This window comes from Camelus ferus, chromosome 23 (assembly GCF_009834535.1).
Source record: "Camelus ferus isolate YT-003-E chromosome 23, BCGSAC_Cfer_1.0, whole genome shotgun sequence".
NCBI lineage: Eukaryota > Metazoa > Chordata > Mammalia > Artiodactyla > Camelidae > Camelus > Camelus ferus.
The window spans coordinates 27,847,965-27,869,212 of record NC_045718.1 but is presented as its reverse complement, the minus strand read 5'-3'; the positions used below and the strand labels follow the sequence as shown (position 1 = coordinate 27,869,212).

General features: G+C 44.5%; 1 protein-coding gene across 4 annotated transcripts in view; it reads right to left on the bottom strand.

Moving 5' to 3' along the window:
* The window catches only part of KIF26B (kinesin family member 26B), a 428,353-nt gene that overhangs the window by 214,645 nt on the left and 192,460 nt on the right, over positions 1 to 21,248 (bottom strand). For all 4 annotated transcript variants that reach the window (XM_032466561.1, XM_032466562.1, XM_032466563.1 and 1 more), the window contains one exon: positions 3,368 to 3,534. In XM_032466561.1, the coding sequence (XP_032322452.1) occupies positions 3,368 to 3,534 (167 nt within the window). The remainder of the gene's footprint in view (positions 1 to 3,367; positions 3,535 to 21,248) is intronic.

Here is a 21,248-nt window from a genome sequence, read left to right as displayed (position 1 = left end):
TCAATAGCGGCCCCACTTCCACGGGAGCCATGGAGGAGGCAGACAGGGAGCTGGAGTGGGGGAGCCGGGAGTAACGGGAGAAAGACGGACAGGGACAGACAGTCAGAATGAGACCCTGGAACGAGCTAGGAGGCAAGGGTGGGCACAATATGCTTCAATGAAAACAAAACAAGAAACAGGAAACATCATAATCACACAGAGAAGTTCCACAGTATGAGCTCCAAAAAGCTCTTAGTGCGTTTTTTTAGAGAGGTATCATTCTATTGTAACGACACGGGGCTGGAAATTAACTACCAATCTGTAAAATTGGAGGCAGAACGTCTACCCCGTCTTCCCGCAGGGAACTGGCAAGTTAACAGGCAGTTCCTGTGCACCCAGCTCTGCTTTTCTCCTCCTCCATCACCCGAGACCCTCTGTGGTGTGTTTAGGAGAGTTTTCTCTGGTAATAATTGTTAATGTATTTATAATGGGAAGATGTGAGCATCCCTAAGGGAACTGTACCTGATGGAAGAACAATAGAACCACGAGCAGTTTCACACTCCTTCTCATCCTTCTTTGACTTAATAAGCTCGTCGCATATAACCGACTCCTACTGTCATGTGTCAGCATGCCCTGGGACTGAAGAAAGCCTTCGTGGTACCAGATTATAAACGTATAGTATTTGCTATAACGGGTGAAACAAGGCGCTATTTGAGTTGGCTGTCAGCAAGCACGTGGGAATGGCTTTTAGGCAGCACCTTCTCTGTAGCAGTAAGAGCTGTGTATACAGCAGCACATGGGCACAGAGCTCTAAAAGCAGGCCCCCCAAGGGGCTGGTGAACCAAGCAGCTGGTCTGAGGGCAGGGCCTCTGGGCCAGGAGTTGGCCCTCGCAGCTCAGCTTAGCCCCAGCCCCAGGACCCGAGCTGGTCTTGGTTTTAATGCCACAGCAACCTCTGGCCTCAAAGGGATGCCAGTTAAATCAGTCATCAACAGTCAACAGCACGTCAAGGATCTTGAAGAAGGCCATTAGGTCCTACATGGAACGGCCTAAGAGCAAAGATGGAAGAAATTGCACAAGAGCTGGAGATGGACAGAAATATAATTACATCCCTGAGAAGAGAAGGAGTTCGGGCAAAAGGCAAAAAATCAGTAGAAGGAAATGAGGGACAGGACAGCTCGGCAAGCCAGAGAGAGAAGGCAGAGCAAGTGGATTCCACAAAATGTGTTTGAGGGCAACCCCATATTGAGGCAGACATCAAAATCTATGCAGAAAACTGCAAACCCAGGAGCTATGTGTTTTTAGTCAACAGAAGAAAATTATGTAAAGGTCAGAATCTTCAAGAAGAGAGCCATTATTAAAAAAAAAAATAACAGTCACTGGAAAAACAGAGGAAAAGAGAGCAAGGGAGAAGTTCTAATGAATGTGATGGACCAACAACGAGCAAATGGACGGCAGAGGAGTGGAAGGCACTGAGTAATCTGAAGTAATCAAAACCTATGAGAACAGATTTCAAGGCATTTGTTTACATTAAGAAAATGGGGAAGTGAAAAAAAACATTAATAACCAAAAATACCCTTTATATAATTTTACTTGAAAATTTCATTTGAATTTGGTAAAAGTCATGGTCTTACGAAGGTTGTAAACTAAACATAAGAGCTGTAAACAAAAACTATTACAATGAGAAGTGGTGTCTAGAGACAGAACTGAAAATCCATGTGTTCAACAATGCACAGCAGCTTCAGTTTTGCTGAACTTGCCAAACTTGAACTTGCCTTTGAAAAGCTCATGGCAATTTTCACTATTTTTCCAATACTTGCTCTGAATATAGATTAATATCCTCCAGAGCCTCATTTTCGCCATGAATTAAAACCACCACCACCACAACAATGACACAATTATTTGGGGAAGAACCTCAATGCAAAGATAATTAGATCATCTGAAAGATTCATCTATTTACCAGAGTCCTGGGAGCTTCTGTGCTTGTGGCATTTCCTCACATTCTGTTCCATCTCGTTTTTCCCTCCCTGAATGGCATAGACATGACCTCCCAGTAAGCTTGCTCCGTGGTCCCAGACAACACAGAAATTCATATACAAACAGCTAACAGAATGGCCCCGTGGTCAGGTGGCCACCACATAGATATTTTCATACATTCAAGTTGGCCCAATTATTCATGGCAGCCAGGTACAACCAGCACCTAAAAGCCAGTCTCCCAGCCAGCCCCAGGTGCTGCCTTTATTGTGTCTTAATTCAGGATATTATTAGCCCTCTGTTCCTCCTCAAACCTGCTCCTTTCCTAATCAGAGCCTCTTCCTTTTATCTGTGCTTTGGATGTTACCATTCCTAAAGATAGCAAGAAAAGCCAAACGATATTCCTTCTCACTGACACACAAATGAAGTCTATAGTGAATTTCCACTTGTATAGCACATGCATTACAATTTACAATCAGAGCAGCCCTGAGAAGATGAGGAAGCTGAGGCAGACCTGGAATGCAAACCACGGGGTCTTCGGATTTCATATCTGACGCTATTTAGTCTACACCCTGCAAACTCAGGAGCTCAACAAATCGTAGGTAGAGAAGGTTTATCTAAGGTTAACTTACAAGTATCAAATAAAAAATGAGTCACAGAGGAAAAACCAGAGGAATCTGGTTTCTATTTCTGGCTTTGCTATAAACTACCTCATGGTTTGACTTTCCCAGTCCTCAGTTTCCTCATTCATAAAATAAGGAGATCAAATTAAACAATCCCTGAAGTGCTGTCCTGCCCAGCTGTCCTTTGTCCCCTGCCCTGTCTCTGCCAGGTTGCTAAAATTAGGCAAAAAACATTGTTGAAATATCTTTCTGTTTTGTGTCTCAGGTTTTTTTTTTTTTTAACATTTCTAAAATTATCAAACTATCCAGCTAGTCTGTCAAGAAGGAAAAAAACTGCCATCTATTTAACAGTTAATTTTTAAGCAGTTCATTTTCTGTAAGGAGAAGATAAATCTGGAAACTGCGGCCATGGGGCTGTGCCCACAAGGTCATCATCCTGTGGGGACCATCTTCAGAGCCACGTATCCTTAGAGGGGAGGTTCTCAACCCAGGCAATGTTTGGCAACATCTGGAGACACTTTTGGTTCTCACAACTGGGGAAGGTGCCGTAGGAATCTGGCAAGTAGAGGCCAGCGATGCTGCTGAACATCCTATAAGCACAGGACAGTCCCCTATGACAAAGAGCTATCTGGCCCAAGACGTCAGTAGTCTGAGTTGAGAAACTCTGCCTTAAGGAGTGAAGTCAAATAGCATCCCCAAACTCTTCCATGTGTTTTAACTAAACTGGTCCACATGTGAGGCTGACCAGATGGGCTCCCCTGAAAGAACCGAGAGTCTGGACACCTTTCTTACCTGGCGAAGAAGGACGCGGCCACCGAGGTGCCCGTGGAGGTCTCACTGGCCACACAGGAGCCCTGCGAGGCGGGGATGCTGCAGGCTGAAGGCTTGTCCGCATTGTAGCGATTCAGCGCCGCCTCTGTCAGGCCCTCCCGGCCAGTCTCTGTCATCAGCTGGGAAATCTGACAAGGAAAACGGAGACTGAGCTCATTACCTGTGGCTCATGGCATTTCCTGACCACCGCCGGCAGCATCTCTCTTGTGGGGTCAGGGCCAGAGCTCCGGGAGAGGGGGAGGCTGGGAGGGAACACGTCCCCCACGTGCAGTCAGTGACACGCTACATGGACACAGTGCACATGGTGCCCAGGGCTTCTCTAAGGCCATTTCCCAGCATCTTAGCTGGAATACCTCCTCATTTTCATTAAATATAATGGAATAAAATTACCCCGACACGGAAGTTTCAGTGAGTCCGTGTCTCTCCTCCATTTGGAGGGGAACGTAGGAGCCATTATCCACACTATTTGCAGCCCAAGACCAGACCAGGAAGACCAACTAGTGCCAGTTTCTTAGCAGGAATGGCCTCAAATGTTCCCAAATAGACAAGTGGGGCAAAGATATTTTATTAAGGGAGAAGTAACTCTGCAAGCGAAGGACATAAGAAATTAAAACACGGTTTGTTACTGTTGTCTGCTGTAGGCAGTCAGCAAACAGATGATCTAGAGAAGCTCATAAAAACAGTACTACCAATGAGGTGTTTCGGTTTTTGGTGGGGAGGGTTTAGACCATTTCAACAGACTGGATTTTCCCACTGGTTCATTACGATAAATAGCTTCCATTTTACTTGCAACAATTGCCTTTATAATGCAAGTTCTAGTGGGTGGGGCTGAGTCCATTTTGCCTAAATCCACATAATATACCCTGAAGACCCGCACTTCTGGGCCAAGTCAGATACTCATGTAGACTACACTTTTGGAAGGTACTAATCCCACGACAAATGTAATAATTATCCAGGCAAGTCTAAGTGTGCTATTTTGAAAGACTGTTACTTTAAAACTTCAGTCTGCTTGCAAAAAAAGGAAAAACTGTTAGGTTTTTTTTTTTTTTTTAAAGGAAACTTTAGTTTCAAAAAAAAAAAAAAGAACAAAAAGTGTCTCCAGTCAGCTCTTTAAATGTTGAGTGGAAAATGCTTCTAATTGCCTAGAAAATACAAGTGCAAGAAGGCAAAGATCAGGAACAGTTTCCACTTTGTAACCGAGCAGGCCAGGAGGCCAGTGAGAGTCCCATTTGTTACCCTCTGAACATAAAACATTTGTACTTTCCATTTTAAGAAGAATAGCGATTACTCTGAGCCCCATGGACTTGAAGCTTTGCTCTGCTTAAATTCATGCTCAGACTTGGAAAGCCTTGGCACTATTCAGCTGTCATTCTGCCAACACACACTTTCTTATTCTCATTCATTCAGTGCTTTGTGAGGAAACTCAACCCACATCAGAAGAACCACAGAGGAGGAAGCAAAAGCAGCCAATGGGCTGGAGGACTTTCCCTGCACTGGGCAGGGGCCGCCGCCCGGGAGAAGGCCCATATCACTTCTCCTTGGGCTGCCTCTGCTGCCCATGGGGTGTGGGCTCCCCTTAACCAGCTGCCACTCTCCTGGAGGAATGAGGGGGCACCTGAAACAACTGGGGACCTGGCCAAGGCCACGTACACTGATGTCACCACAAAATGGGATTTATGAAGCAGCAGTGGTACAGGATGCCATCCTGGACAACGTCTAAAAACACAACCCCCAAATTCATAGCAGTTTTCTTTTCATCAAGTAAGTACAATCTCAGAGACACAGACACTGATTTTAACACAGAGATGTCTGAAAAAAGTCAGCAAACCAGTTACAGGTGTCTTGCAATTTGCTACTACTTCAAGGATGGGTTCGCTAGCATCATCTGATCACCTGATCTTCTGTTTGTTTGTTTTTTTGTTTCCTTTTCATTACTGTCATTGTGATCTGAAGTTTGGAGGGAAGGGAATGGAATTCTTCTGCCTCACTATGTATGAAGAGTCTTTGCAGGTGCCTTGCAAACCCACAGAGAAGCCTCTAGGATGTGTTATCAATAGTAAGCTGCCTAATGCAGAGACATGGGCTTCTCGGTGGTTCAAGATTCCCGAGTCTGGCCCAAAAGGAACGTGAGGATCCCGTGGGCACATGGCTCTCAACAATGTCACCTAGTGCACTGGCCTTCTTCAAAGAGAGCTACTGGCTACCCTGTGCCAGGCGAGATTGGATCTCTAACTCTTACAGAACTGGAGATTAGTGGACACGGGACATTCAACTCTCAAGTCTGTCAGTACAATAATTCAATAATCACTTGTTTTTAGAAATTAAACTTATAGAATGTTTTAGAGCTCAAAGGTATGTCAGGATCATCCTCTTCAAAACTCTCTTTCTTAATTAAGGAAACTGTGGAGCAGAGAAGTGATTTACCAAAACTACTGTGTGGCTGAGACCAGGACCCTGACTCCTAGGCCCGTACAGCCTCTCCTCTCTCCCTCCACCCCCGCTTCCCTCTCCCTTCCTTCCACCTGAAAAAAAATTAAACATAGAGGGGAAAAAAATCAAATAATAATAAAACATATACAAGTGTTCATAAAAAATAAAATTTAACATTTCATATCTTAGAAGATATTTTTTTTAAAAGGAACCAAATCTTATATAAAATTGAAGTTGCCCATGTTCCTGGTCACACTGCCCTTCTTCCCCCTGGTTTCCCTCTTTCCAGACACAGTCAGTGTCATGACTTTGGCGAGGCCGGTCCATGCTCTTCTTCACCACGTGCCTCCCATCACACCCACTGCCTCCCACGAGCTGGGCTGCACTCGCTTTGTGGTTCCTTCTGAGCATTCTCTAGGTTTTGTTCTGCTTGTTCCATAATGGGAAGAAGGCATCCCCCCAAACGCCAACTCCTGTAGGCTCTCATCACCTAAAAGTTCATATTATTTATAATCACATCCAGTATCTTCTCCAGGGATTACAAACTTTCAGAAATAATATACAAACAGCTAATCTACCTCCCCTAAACTCTCTGCACTCCATGTGTCTGGCCTCCCTTAAATTCCTCCAACATGCTCCTGCTGCCACAGGGCCTTTGCACATGCCTTCACAGTCCATCTGGAATGCTTCTTCTTTTCCTTCAGATCCAAGTTCAAGCATTACTTTCAGAGAAGCCTTCTTCCAGCCTCCTTCCAGCCTCTGTTGGATGCTTCTCCAGAACTGCAGTCTTTCCTTCAGTATCTTTACCTTGATTCATAGTAGGCATTTAATAGGAGGTCACTGTCTCTCACTATACAAAAGCCCCAGGACAGTAGTAGGTCTTAGGACTACCTCTGTATCCCTGAGATCAACACAATACTTGGTACACAGAGATGTTCAAAACATATTTGTGGAATAAATCTGAGCTATTCTTATTTTCTACTGTTCATATTTATCTAATTAAATCTTTTTTTCCTTAAGTCCTTTCAAGAAGAAGACTTAGTTCTTTTAAAAATGTCATTGTATTTCTATTTTGTTTGACTATTGGGATAGAATAGTAATTTTCCCCTCCCCATTATCACCAAAGTGTAATGTTTTGGCTCCACTGTGTGCTAGTTTAGGGATTAAGAACTGCCTCCTTTTTAGACCACTAATTTACTTGCTCATTTATCCACAAGAACGACCACATAGTAGGTGCTTAGAATATACCAGGCACTGTGGCAGGCATGTATGCAAACATTTCTTACAGCCTCCTGTATCTTCAATATTTACTTTTTTTCCCTTGACAGTTGTGTACACGTCACTGGCTCACCGGCTCTCAGTATCTTATACAAAAATAATCCACAAAATAGCTGATTTAAAGAAACTTCTGTCTGTTATTTTATGATTCTGAAAAATAGCAAAAATAGACTGGCTCTCAACAGAAGCAGCTATAGCTGCTTTAATTGAACAACTAAAATCATACCAATTCTAGACTATTCTGAGAGAGGGGAGCCCCCTTGTCAGATAAGCTATGATTTTACATACACATACTGGGGAACAGGCTTCAGAATGCTAGGTTTTGATGGAGCTCTTCCTACCAAGGTACTGTCATGCTTGTTACCAAGAATTCCCTCCTCCTCCACCCTTCAAACTACACTGAAGTTGTAACTGAATTGTTCCACGATAAAAGAAACAAAGTAATTGTCCACTGGATGAAATTTCACTATGAAAGAACTCTTCCCATCCAAATTCTTTCTGTGGCTCTCTGAAACTGTGACAGCTTGTCACTGAATTGGTCATATGTCAAGCAGAGAAGGTTAAAGAACCTTATCTATGATTATTACATCGTCATCAGCAGAAGAAAGGATGCCCTTAGACCGGTCTACCCCTTTGCTGTTGATTAACCTCTTCTTTCTCTTACAAGCCTCATTTGAGACAATCAATATGAAGTTAGGTAGACAAGCTGGCTATTCTGCCCATTTCACAGATAAGAAAGCAGAGGTTCAGAGGGTTAGTTAGATGATTTGTCCAAGGCTGTTCAGCCATTCAGTAGAGAAGTTTAGATGGAAAGGCAGGCCTTTGATTCCATTCTTTATTCTTAAAAAGAATTATTATAAGATCTCACCTCAGTTACTGAGGCTTACTGAATAACCTGGGTACCAACTAGACTTGGGGGATTAGAGGGCGTAAACTTTACTTAGCCACTGACCTCAAGAGATTTGAAAGAAAGCCAGGAAAACTTGCAGCCAGCCAAACATGTGATTTCTCTCCCTCTCCAAAATAAGGGTGTGTGTATGTATGTGTGTGTGTGCGTGTTTGTGTATCTGTGTGTCTGTGATTTGGTAGTGGGGAGCTTCCAAAATGTGTTTTTAGCCAAATCTTTAGGTCAGAGAGTCCTCAGGGAACTGGAAGAAAGGAAGGAAGGTATCTGTGCTCACCTGCTGGGTTTCCTGGGCTGAGCACATGCTAAACCTGGGTCATTCCCAATGTGCTTTTGAAGGAAAGAGATGCTGGCTGAGCCCACTGGCTGCAGCCCCAGTCCTACCAGCACAGATGAACAAGAGAGCATCACTGGGAATCCCCTCTAGCCCAGCTTCCCAAGCCAGAGCTGGGTCTCAGAAGCCACGACGGGAAGACACTGCCGCCCTTAAGGGATCTGAGGGGCTTTCTTTCCACGATCAGTCTTGTGACAAAACTAACACCTACCCCTTCCCGGCTCCTTAGCCATCCCCTCTCCTTGGGGGGAGACCACCCACTCAGCAGCATTCCCTCTTCTCTGGGTTCTGAATTTTATTTCAGGGCGGTGGCCTTTCCCACCAGCAGGCGGGCCCTCCACACTTCAAAAGCAAGTCTAAGAGGGGCTCGCTTTTTGCTGCTGGCTATAATGAAGGCTCTGTTCTGTAAAAATCGGCCCTGAAGCCTTGGCTTCTCCAAAGGGTGAGGTGAGGAGCTTCCCGCGAACTCCAACTTCTTCAGTCACACAGTGGCCCCCACCTCTAGTTCCCAGGCCAGGTGAGCGGCAGGTCACATGGGGCTAAGGGATGGGGTGAATGGTCCCCACAGAACCCTCACTGCAGTCCTGCAGAAACTAGATTCTAAGAGACTGATGGTCAGAAAGCTGGGGCTATTTCCCCGGGGAAAGCAGCTAGTGAGGAGGAGTCAAAACTGGACCCTGATTAGTTTGACTCTGAGACATTTTCATTCTGCCCTCCACCCTCAGTCCAACCCCCTGCTTTAACTGTCCCCTCAAGGTGGCTCTAAGTGGCCCCCTCCCCGCAATCCACTGTAAGAGAAAAACACCCAAACAGCAGGAGTTTCTGGAAACATGGGCTTCACTGCACAATCTAGAATCAAGAGATTTCTTTTTACAGGACTGTGGTTTACTTCTGCTTTTCAGTCTGTTCTGAATTAATTTTTTCTCTCACAATACTGTGAAAGCCACAAGATTCTTCCTGAGAAAATTCAGATTCAAAAACCTCAATCTAGCCATCTAACACATTTGAAAAACATAAACTTCTGGGCAAAAGGATTTGTTACCTTGATTATGTATGCATGTCATAGTCTAGAAGCAGCAGCTGAACACTTGCCAGGGGATCCTGATCACTAACTTGGGGTGGGACTAGATTTTCACCACAGGATTTTGTTGGGTTTAGTTCTGATTAAAACCTGCTGTTAGCTCTCCATCTCGGTTACACAGGACTGTTTCACTAAAGCAACAGTGCCTGTGACTTTCAAATCACCACATCGCATCCCACGGGTGGTGGTCAGTTAAACACGGCATGTCAGCAAAGGAACCAGGAGCAGCGAAAGGGACGCATGTGTGTTTGCACACGTGTGTGTTTGGCCCACACGGGGTCCTCAGTGTGCATGGGAGTTTCCCCTATCAAGACCTCATAGATAAAGCTGCCCTCTACATTTTCACTTTGGGCAAGATTCACGCCTTTCAATCACATTTACATTTTCGCCCTGATACCTCAGTATGAGGAGCAATATACTTGTCCTCAAAGAAATCTCGAATCTTAAATTTGGTTATGATCTGGACCACAGAATCAAGACAAAAGACATTTGACTGTTGTTAACCAAGGTTGCTTTCACATCACAAATCACAATCTATAAGCCATTGACCTTTAACTTCCCACTGATGGAAAGGACTCTGAGAGCTTCCAAAGCGTGTCAGCATGGGGGTTCATCTTAATTTCATCTGGGTCAATGAATGGCATTATTGATCCAGAAAGCACCTCCCTTGGACTCTGCCAAGGCAGCAGGGAACACCAACAGTCTCCATTTCCTGCGTAGAGACATCTATGGACAGCAAATGCATCCTACTCAGTCTTTACATTTAATGACATTATGACCCCAAACCCTAGAAAATAACATCTAAAGCATTTTCTCTTAGGCAATTAATACCTTACTATTTTGGGATATCTCTTTTTTTCCTTTTTTTAAATTGAAGTATAGTCAGTTTACAATGTTGTATCAATTTCTGGTGCACAGAGTAATGTTTCAGTTATACATATACATACATTTATTGTTATTTATTATTTACTCTGTTACCTATGTTTTTATGGTTTTGCAGATAGTGGCACTCCATAAGTATTTCTGATGTGTGTCGGCACAAACCAACTCATATTTACCCTGAAAAAGACTGGACACAGCTAACGTTAACCCTTGGTGTTGTCTCTGCTGTCAGCTGTTGCACTCTTAGGGAATTAGTAAAGTAGAATATATTTTCAAAAGCCTATGTAAAATATAAATAAGATAAGCAAATCTGCAAAGGACAAGATCAAAAAAATGCCATCGCCAACCAAAGATAAACAGCTATAGCCAATCGGGCAGACCCTCCATTTCAGCCATATGATCACAGAAAGCTGATGGCAGTACCCAGAATGGCATCTTCCTCCAGTAATCACATTGCATTGAGACAGGCTCCCATTAACTTATTTAGTTTTTGCTCCTATCAGAGAGTTGAGGGGGGAGAGAAAATTTTGCATCCCCTTCTGTAGATGAGTGTTCGTGTTCACTGTAGGAGTCAACCTCCACTTGAGTCACTTCTGGGACTGACTCTCACAGCAGCTGGCAGAGGGTCCCCTCCCCTCAATTCCCACCCGGCCCCCCGGAGTAGGCTCCCCCGGGAGCCTACTTTGTGACCCAAGGACAGAGCAGCACAGAGAATTCCTGCCAACAGCCATGGGCGCATGTCTTACTTAGGTACCACTCCTCCTGGGAACCAAAATGCTTTCATTTTATGAGTGATGTTCGTTTGATCCCAGCAGGCAGAGAACAAGAGGAATACTCCACTCAGGAGGGAAGCACTGGGCCGTCTCCCAAGCCCAGACCGTCTCCTCTTCTGTGGCGTCTGTGCAGTTCAATGTGTCCAGACTGGCTGCCCTCAGCCCTCACCAGGTTGTTCCACGGCGCGCTTTTCTTGTCATGCTTTCCACCCCTGAGCGATTGGGCAAACCTGATCCCACTTTAACTTTAATCTCACCCTGCCTGTCTGTTCTCTACCTGGAAACCAGACCTACCCAGAACTGAAGTGATATATTGCAAAGGCGGCTCCCGTTTCATGCACAGCATCAAGCATCTTCCCTAACTAAGCAGGACTGCTAAGGGGAGGAGGGGCGGGAATGGCATCCATCGCAAGACAAGTTTTTGCTTAGAGGTCTCAGCAGACATTGCAGCAAGTTCACTAGTTCTGGCTCTTTTTGCTTGAAGAAAATCTACTGAAAATTAGGACAATAAAATGGATTTACCCCAATCTCATCTAAAGAAGTTTTACTCAAAAAAACAAAAACAAAAACAGAAGGACAAATCTTGTACAAGTCCACTTAGATGAGGCACCAGGAGTGGAAATGGTGGCTGCCAGAGGCGGGGGTTGGGGGATGGCCTGGGGGGTTAGTGTTTGATGGGGACAGGGTTTCAGTGTGGGAAGATGAGAAAGTTCTGCAGATGGATGGTAGTGATGGTTGCACAACACATGAATATACTTAATGCCACAGAACTAATGGTAAATTAAAAATAGTTAAAATGGGAAATTTTATATCATGTACATTTTACCACAATTTAAAAAGGAACCACTTAGGATAAAGAGCACCGGGAGACTGTTGACCTCAGGGACAGCCCAAGAATCTGCTCCCCGAAAGGACTAAGAAAAAAGCACTTGGACAGAAACCAAAGCTGTAAGGACAGTGGTCATCTTATTTTGAAATGTAGCCCTAACCCCAGGAGAACCACTCCAGGGTCAAACTCAGCATCTGGTTGTACCTGAAAGTTCTGAGCTACAAATGCAATGCCCAGCACATAATAGGGGCTGTAAATATTTCCTGAATGTTCCAGAATCACTTGAGTAAGTAGCTCAAAGCTTAGAAACCGTTCTGGTGCACAGGCCTCCCTCCTGGAACAGAGCAGAGGTGGTGAGATTTGACCACCGTGTGAGACTCACCTAAAACCGTCTCTGTCCAGAAACATCAGATGGGAAATTTTAGGTTATGTACATTTTTCCACAAAAAAATGAAATAAAACAAAAACATCACAACACCAAAGAGTTCATCCCCTTTTAGCCTGTCCAGCTGGCCTGTGCCTGCTTTCTCATTTTTGAGGTGTCATGAGGACTCTAGATGTTGAGGCCGAGTCAGAGAGCAGGGCCAAGTCCTCCAGGGACTCTGATGGTGAGTTTGCAGGTGGTGTCAGTGATAGGACCCCACCAGCCTATGTCCATGGCCTCCAGGAGATGGGGTCACCCTGAACCCTCAACGAGGGAGGAACAGGAAGAAGGGAGACAAGGAGAGCAGGAAAGCCAGGAGGAAGCCCCCACTGGAACTGGGCTCTTGGGTTAAACCTCATTTGATTTCTTCACACCTGCCCAAGTAAAAGGCCATCCTCCCTCACCCTCCCTGAACAGTCCGTTCACAGTCTTTCCTGACTAGGCTGGTTCAGATTTCTTCCCATGCTCACGGTTGTATTTTAGGCACTTCAGTGTGACAGTTCATTTTCCTCTAGCCCTTAGCAGTGCCCCCTCGAAGCTGGCCCCAGGCCTGCCCAGTGTTGGCCGCTCATGTGGGCGCAGATTCCCTCTCCGCAGCGGCCTGGAGTCAGACAGATGAACTCCTCTCCGTCCTGTCCGGCCACCCCAACCCCCAGCCAGCACCCAGGGGCCGTGACGGGATGCTTATGTCCCAGGGCTGGCTGTTTGATTACCCTTATTATCTTAGCTTGCTTTGGCTATAAATTTTATTAGTGGCCATAAAATTATCCATCCAGAGCATTTGACTCAGTGACCTCTTACAAAAGGGAATTCCGCACACCGGTGCTACCAGAGCCAAGGAGAGCTGCCCTGTCCTCACCCTCGATTTACAGCCTCACCTTCATCTAGGGTGATCGCCCTGTGTGATGAGATTCAGCAAACAGAGCAGGCTGCTCGTGTTTCAGGACACCCGTTATCAGGGCTTAAATCTGCTCCCTCTGCACATGATGACTCTTTTCTTTTATTCTTTGTGTCACTAGAAGGTAAAGGGGCAGGGCCACCCAAGTGGCCTTTAGAATCAAGACCAAGGTGCAGGATGCAGCAAAGGGCCAGTTGCATTTCTGTCTTGGACTCTTCCCTTAGATTTCTTAATTCTAAGATGTGCAGCTCAAGGCAGAGCTCAAATATTCTTTTTAAAAATATTTTATAACAGTCCACAAATGATAAATGCTGGAGAGGGTGGGGAGGAAAGGGAACCTTCCTATACTGTTAGTCGGAATGTAGTTTGGTGCAGCCATTATGGAAAACCTTACGGAGATTCCTCAAAAAACTAACAATAGACTTCCCATATGATCCAGCAATCCCACTTCCCGGCATATACCTAGAAAAAACTGTAATTCAAAAGGACACATGCACTCAAATGTTCATAGCATTATGTACAATAGCTAAGACATGGAAGCAACCTCAATGTCCATCAACAGATGAATGGATAAAGAAGTTGTGGAATATTTATACAGTGGAGTATTAGCCATAAAAAGAGAATAAAATAATGCCCTTTGCAGCAACATGGATGGACCTGGAGATCGTCATTCTAAGTGAAGTAAGCCAGAAAGGGAAAGAAAAATACCATAAGATATCACTTATATGTGGAATCTAAAGAAAAAGACAAATGGGTGGGAAAGGATAAACTGGGAGTTCGAGATTTGTAAATATTAACTACTATATATAAAACTAGATAAAAAACAAATTTCTTCTGTACAGCACAGGGAACTATATTCAGTATCTTGTAGTAACCTATAATGAAAAAGAATATGAAAATGAATGTATGTATGTATATGTATGACTGAAACATTATGCTGTACACCAGAAATCAGCACATTGTAACTGAATATACTTCAATTTAAAAAAAAAAAAAAAGACACACATAAACTTATTTACAAAACAGAAACAGACTCACAGACATAGAAAACAAACTTATGGTTACCAGTGGGGAAAGAGGGTGGGAAGGGGTAAATTGGGAGTTCGAGATTTGCAGATTCTAACTCCTATATACGAAATAGATAAACAAGTTTCTACTGTATAGCACAGGGAACTATATTAAATGTCTTGCAGTAACCTACAATGAAAAAGAATATGAAAAGGAACATATGTATGTATATGGATGACTGAAATGCTGTACACCAGAAATTGACCCTTCATTGTAAACTGACTATACTTAAATTGAAAATTTTTTTAAATTGCCGAGTAAGCTGTAAAAAGCCAAACAACTTTTTTTAAAAAAAGAATCTCTTACAGAAGAGAAGCAAGATGGTGGAGTAGAAGGATGCTCGTAACTCACCCTCTCCCACAAATACATCAAAACTCACATCTACGGACCCACTCAGCCAACCAGAGCACCTGCAGAACTCCGACAAAACATCACCCTCTTCGAAAAACAAAGATGCCAAAAATATGGTAGGAAAAAACGAAAAAAGAAAGAAGAAAAAGCAAAACAGTGTGGGACCGATCCCATGGGGAGGGAGCGGCAAAGGAGGACTGGCACTTGTTTGATGGGTCTCCCCTCGCCAGCGGAGAGGCCAGCGGGATGGAGGGGGAGCCTCCAAGGCTCAGATCTTCCCCAAGCACCCCTTGACCAATAGAACTAAATTAAACAGTCACAAAGGGTCCCCACGACACCCAGCCCAAGACATGAGCCAGCAGCTGGGGGCTGGGACAGGCTGCCCGAGCCGGGCAGACAACTGGGGCAGCTGCACTGAGGCAGCCCTGGGGGACCACAGGGTGCTGCATGCCGTGGCTGGGAGGAGATATGGAGCAGAACAACCTTGGTCCCCTATAGATTGTGAAAAAAGCAACACAGCTGGTGTGCCCTGGGGGGAGGCCTTTGTCTCCTCAGACCTGCGCCGCCATTACTGGCGCTTCTCGCAAGAAGAGAAGGGGGTGGCAGCTATAGCCTCCATCTCCTCCTGTGTGCAGCGCCAGGGCAGGGGCGGGGCCAAGGCCTGAATCTGCACCCAGGGGCTCTGCAACCTCTTAGGCAGGACTGAGACTTGTTTACAGCCTGAAGCAGATAGGATCTTTCTGCCCTGGCACCTCAGAGAACTCGCGCCTCCAAGACAAATAAGGAACTGAGATTTGGCATGGAGCATGGGGCAGGGCCATTTCACAGTCTTCCCTGAGCCCGCCTTCGGGGTGTCGACCTGAGGCAGAGCAGGCAGCTGCACAGAGCAGCGGAGCGACCGGCGCCGGGAAAGGGTGGGCCGCAACCCGCTTTCCTGGCAGGAACGCAGCACCTGACCACGGTGCTGGGAGGGGGCATGATCCGCCCACCTACCTGGCTGGAGCACAGCATCTGTGGCAGTGGGAGGGGGAGTGACCCGCCTGCCCACCAGGTAAGAGCTCAGCACCTGACCCAGTGTTGGGAGGGGGCGCAATCCACTAGCCGACAGCCACTGGGAGCAGCACAAACAAGGGTGCCAACAGAGGGCCTCTGGAAACAGCAAGCTGAATTCACAAAACAGGGCGAAGACACAAAGACCTCTTGATAAAATCATTAAGAGCACACTGTCTCCAGGAGAACTAGATAACTGATACTCCTTAAGCCACAGTGCCAGAGAGATATGAGCAATATGAAGAAGCAGAGGAACCACTCCCAATTAAAAGATCAAGAGAAATCCCCTGAAAGCATGATCAGGAAACAGACATGGATGGCCTACTACATCAAGATTTCAAAAAAGGAGTGATCAAAGTACTGAAGGAACTAAAAGAAACAGTGTTCAGAGATATAAAATATGTCAAAAATGAAATAGAAGCTATAAAGAAGAACCAAGTAGAATTAGTAAACCCATTGGCTGAGATGAGAGCTGACCTAAAGGCTGTACAAAGCAGGCTAGATAATGCAGAGGAACGAATAAGTGACCTAGAAGACAGGACAACAGAAAGCACCCAATCAGAACAGCTGAGAGAAAAACAAATAAAAAACAATGAAAACAATATAAGGAACCTATGGGATAATATAAAGCGTGCCAATCTACGCATAATAGGGGTTCCAGAAGTGGAAGAAAGAACAAAGGGGATTGAAAAGGTATTTGAAGAAATCATGACTGAAAACTTCCCAAACCTAAAGGAATCAGATACCCAAGTACAGGAGGCTCAGAGGGTCCCAAACAGGACGAACCCAAACAGACCCACACCAAGACGTATCATCATCAAGATGGCCAGAGTCAAGGATAAAGAAATGATTCTAAAGGCAGCAAGAGAAAAGCAAAGAGTAAGTTACAAAGGAACCCCTATAAGGCTCTCAGCTGATTTCTCTACACAAACACTACAGGCCAGAAGGGAGTGGCAAGATATATTCAAAGTCCTGAATGAAAAAAAGATGCAGCCTAGGATACTTTATCCAGCAAGGCTACCCTTTAGAAAAGAAGGAGAGATAAAGAACTTCACAGACAAGCAAAAACTAAAGCAGTTTAGCAACACTAAACCCATGCTAAAAGAAATACTGACAGGTCTACTCTAAATAGAAAAGAAGCAGGATGCTACAAAAACAAGAAACTCTAACTGGAAAAGAGGTAACTGCCATGAATTACAAAAAGAATAAACACAAAATTGTAAAAGAAGACATCTAAATCATTAAGAGTGGGACAGGGAAGCAAGGAAAGCCACTGTGGAAAACAGTATGGAGATTCCTCAAAAGACTAGGAATAGACTTAACATATGACCCAGGAATCCCACTCCTGGGCATATATCCAGAAGGAACCCTACTTCAAAATGACATCTGCACCCCAATGTTCATAGCAGCACTATTTACAATAGCCAAGACATGGAAACAGCCTAAATGTCCATCAACAGATGACTGAATAAAGAAGTGGTATATTTATACAATGGAATACTATTCAGCCACAAAAACCGACAACATAACGCCATTTGCAGCAACATAGATGTTCCTGGAGAATGTCATTCTAAGCCAGAAAGAGAAAGAAAGATACCACATGACATCGCTCATATGAGGAGTCTAAAAAAACAACAACAGGGCTTCCAGCAGAAGATGGCGGAGTAGAAGGACGCTCGCAGGTCACCCTCTCCCACAAATACACCAAGACCCACATCTACAGACCCACTCAGCCAACCAGAGCACCTGTGGAACTCCGACAGAACATCACCCTCTTCCAAAGATAAAGACGCCAAAAATCTGGTAGGAGAAAAGGAAAAAAGAAAGAACAAAAGGCAAAGCAGCGCCGGACGGGTCCCGCGGGGAGGGAGCGGCAAAGGAGGACTGGCGCTCGCTCGCTGGGTCTCCCCTCTCCAACTGAGAGGCCAGCGGGATGGAGGGGGAACCTCCGAGGCTTGGATCTGTACAGAGCAGCCCTTGACTAACAGAACTAAGTTAAACGGGCACAGAGCGTCCCCCCGACACCCAGCCTGAGACGCGGGCCGGAAGCGGCAGGCAGGGCCAGGCTGCACAAGCCGGGCGGAGGACGGAAGTGGCTGCACGGAGGCAGCCCCGGGGGAACGCAAGGGGCTGCGCGCCGTGGCTGTGGGTGCACAGGGCAGAACAACCTGGGCCCTCCATAAAACAGCAAGGTTGATGTGCTCTCGGGGGAAGGGTGCACACCCCCATCTCTGAAAACCCGCGGAAAGTTTTCGGGGGAAGAGAGGCGGGGCTCAGGCACAGCCGCCATATCCTCCGCGCTTAGCACTCAGGCGGGGACGGGGGCAAAACCTGCATCCGCACCGAAGGGCTTAGCAGCCTCAAAGGTCAGACTGAGACTGGCCTGCAGCCCGGGGCAGATAGGATCCTTCCATCCTGGTCCCTCAGAGAACTTGCTCCACAAAGACAAACAAGGAGCTGGGTTTGGGCTCGGAGCAGGGACAGGGCTGTCCCTCGGTCTTCCCCGAGCCCACCTACGGAGCGCCGACCAGGGTGGAGCGCGCAGCCGCACAGAGAGCGGAACTACCAGCGGCGCAGGTAGAGGGAGAGCTGCCCCCCCGCCTTTCGGGCAGGAACACAGCCCCTGACCGAGGTGCTGGGAGGGGCCACGACCGCCCTCCTACCTGGCCAGTCTGCAACATCTGACTGCGGCATCCGGAGGGGCAGCGACCCGCCCGCCCACAGCAGAGAGCTGCACTTGACCCAGTGTTAGGAGGAGGCGCGATCTGCTTGCCGACAGGTGCTGGGAGCAGCACAGAAGAGGGCGCCAACAGAGGGCCTCTGAAAACAGCAAGCTGGGAGCTTCCAAAACAGGACGAAGACAGAAAGACTTCACATTAAAAGCACACAGACTCCAGGAGAACACCGACAAACCTCCCCCCCCCTTTTTTTTTAAAATTTGTTTTTACCTATTTTCTATTACTCTCTTAATCTTTACTTCTTAATTCATTTCTATTTCTCTTGGGTTTTGATGTCCTGCTATTGATTAGACACAGGTTTCAAATACATCTATTCATCCCCCCCCTTTTTTTTTGTAAAGGTTTTAAAAGGACGTCTCAACCCAATTAATACTCTGCTTCAACTCACTCTTCTATTATTCATTATACACTGTTTTCAAACCCTCTTTCTCCCTTCTTTTAAAATTCTTTCTCTCTCTCTCTTATTTTTTTTTCTTTTTTTCCTAAGTTCTATTCCTAAATAGGCATCAGATAGATAAAATCCTTAAGGACCAAAATAAACAACTGATACTCCATAAACCACAGTGCCAAAGAGGTATGAGCAAGATGAAGAAGCAGAAAAACCTTTCCCAATTAAAAGAACAAGAGAAATCCCCTGAAAGAAAGATCAACGAAATAGTCATCGATAGCCTACTAGATCAAGATTTCAAAAAAGGAGTGATCGAATTGCTGAAGGAATTAAAAGAGATAGTGTTTAGAGATATAAAATATGTCAAAAATGAAATTGAAGCTATAAAGAAGAGCCAAATAGAATGGGTAAACTCATTGACAGAGATGAGGAATGATCTAATAGCTGTGCAAAGCCGACTAGATAATGCAGAGGAACGAATTAGTGATCTAGAAGACAGGGCAATAGAAAGCACCCATTCAGAAGAACTACAAGAGAAGCAAATAAAAAATAATGAAAATAGCATAAGGAACCTATAGGATAATATAAAGCGTCCCAATCTTCGCATAATAGGGGTCCCAGAAGGAGAAGAAAGATCAAAGGGGATTGAAAAGGTTTTTGAAGAAATTATGACTGAAAACTTCCCAAACTTAAAGAAGGAATCAGATATCCAAGTACAGGAAGCTCAGAGGGTCCCAAACAGGAAGAACCCAAACAGACAGAACCCAAACAGACCCACACCAAGACATATCATAATCAAGATGGCCAGAGTCAAGGATAAAGAAATGATTCTAAAGGCAGCAAGAGAAAAGCAAAGAGTAAGTTACAAAGGAACCCCTATAAGGCTCTCAGCTGATTTCTCTACACAAACACTACAGGCCAGAAGGGAGTGGCAAGATATATTCAAAGTCCTGAATGAAAAAAAGATGCAGCCTAGGATCCTTTATCCAGCAAGGCTATCCTTGAGGATAGAAGGAGAAATAAAGAGTTTCACAGACAAAAAAAAAAAAAAAGCTGCAGGAGTTTAGCAACACTAAACCCATGCTAAAAGAAATATTGAAAGGGCTATTCTATATAGAAAAGCAGCAGGATGCTACAGAAATGAGAAACACACAACTGGAAAGGTGATAACTCATGAATTACAAATAAAGTAAACATGAAATTATAAAAGAAGACATACAAATCACTGAGAGTGGGAGAGGGAGGCAGGGAAATATAGAATATTTTTTTCTTTCTTTTTTAATTTTTTTTAACAGTAGGATGGGTTTGAGATCATGTCACTATCAGTTTAATAAAAACAGTTATAGTAATGGGTTGATAGATTTACAAAAAAGGGTAACCACAAGCCAAAAATTTACAAAGGAGTCACAAAAATTAAATAAAATCCATGATAATACAAAGGAAAATTTCCAAACCACAAAAGGAAGAAGAAAGGAACAAAGAGGATATACCAATTCAACTGCAAAGATAAGTTCAAAATGGCAATAAACACACATCTATCATTAATTACTGTAAATGTTAATGGACTAAATGCTCCAGTCAAAAGACACAGAGTGGCAGACTGGATAATAAAGCAAGAACCTTCAATATGCTGCATACAAGAGACCCACTTTAGGGAGAAGGACACATATAGATTGAGAGTGAAAGGATGGAAAAGGATATTCCATGCAAATGGAAAAGCCAAAAAAGCAGGTGTTGCAGTACTGATTTCAGACAAAATAGACTTTAAAACAAAGGCCATAAAGAAAGATAAAGAAGGACATTTTATAATGATTAAAGGAGTGATACATGATGAGGATATCACACTCGTTAATATATATGCACCCAATATAGGAGCACCTAAGTACATACAAGAATTACTAACAGAGATAAAGGGGGATACTGATGGGAATACAATCATAGTTGGAGATTTTAACACTGCATTAACATCACTAGACAGATCTTCCAGACAGAAAATAAACAAGGCAACAGAGAAATTAAATACTACAATAGAAAAACTAGATTTGGTGGATATTTTCAGAGCATTACACCCCCAAAAATAGGATATACATTCTTTTCAAGTGCACATGGAACATTTTCCAGGATCGATCATGTACTTGGGCACAAAAGAAACCTCAACAATTTTAAGAAGATAGAAATTATCTCAAGCATCTTTACTGACCACAATGCCATGAAACTGGAAATCAACAACAGAGAAACAAAGGAGAAAAAAAGGAAAGCATGGAGATTAAACAATATGTTATTGAAAAAACAATGGATCAATGAGGAAATCAAAGCTGAAATTAAAAAATACCTTGAGACAAATGATAATGAAAGCACAACCACTCAAAACCTATGGGACACAGCAAAGGCAGTGCTAAGAGGGAAGTTTATAG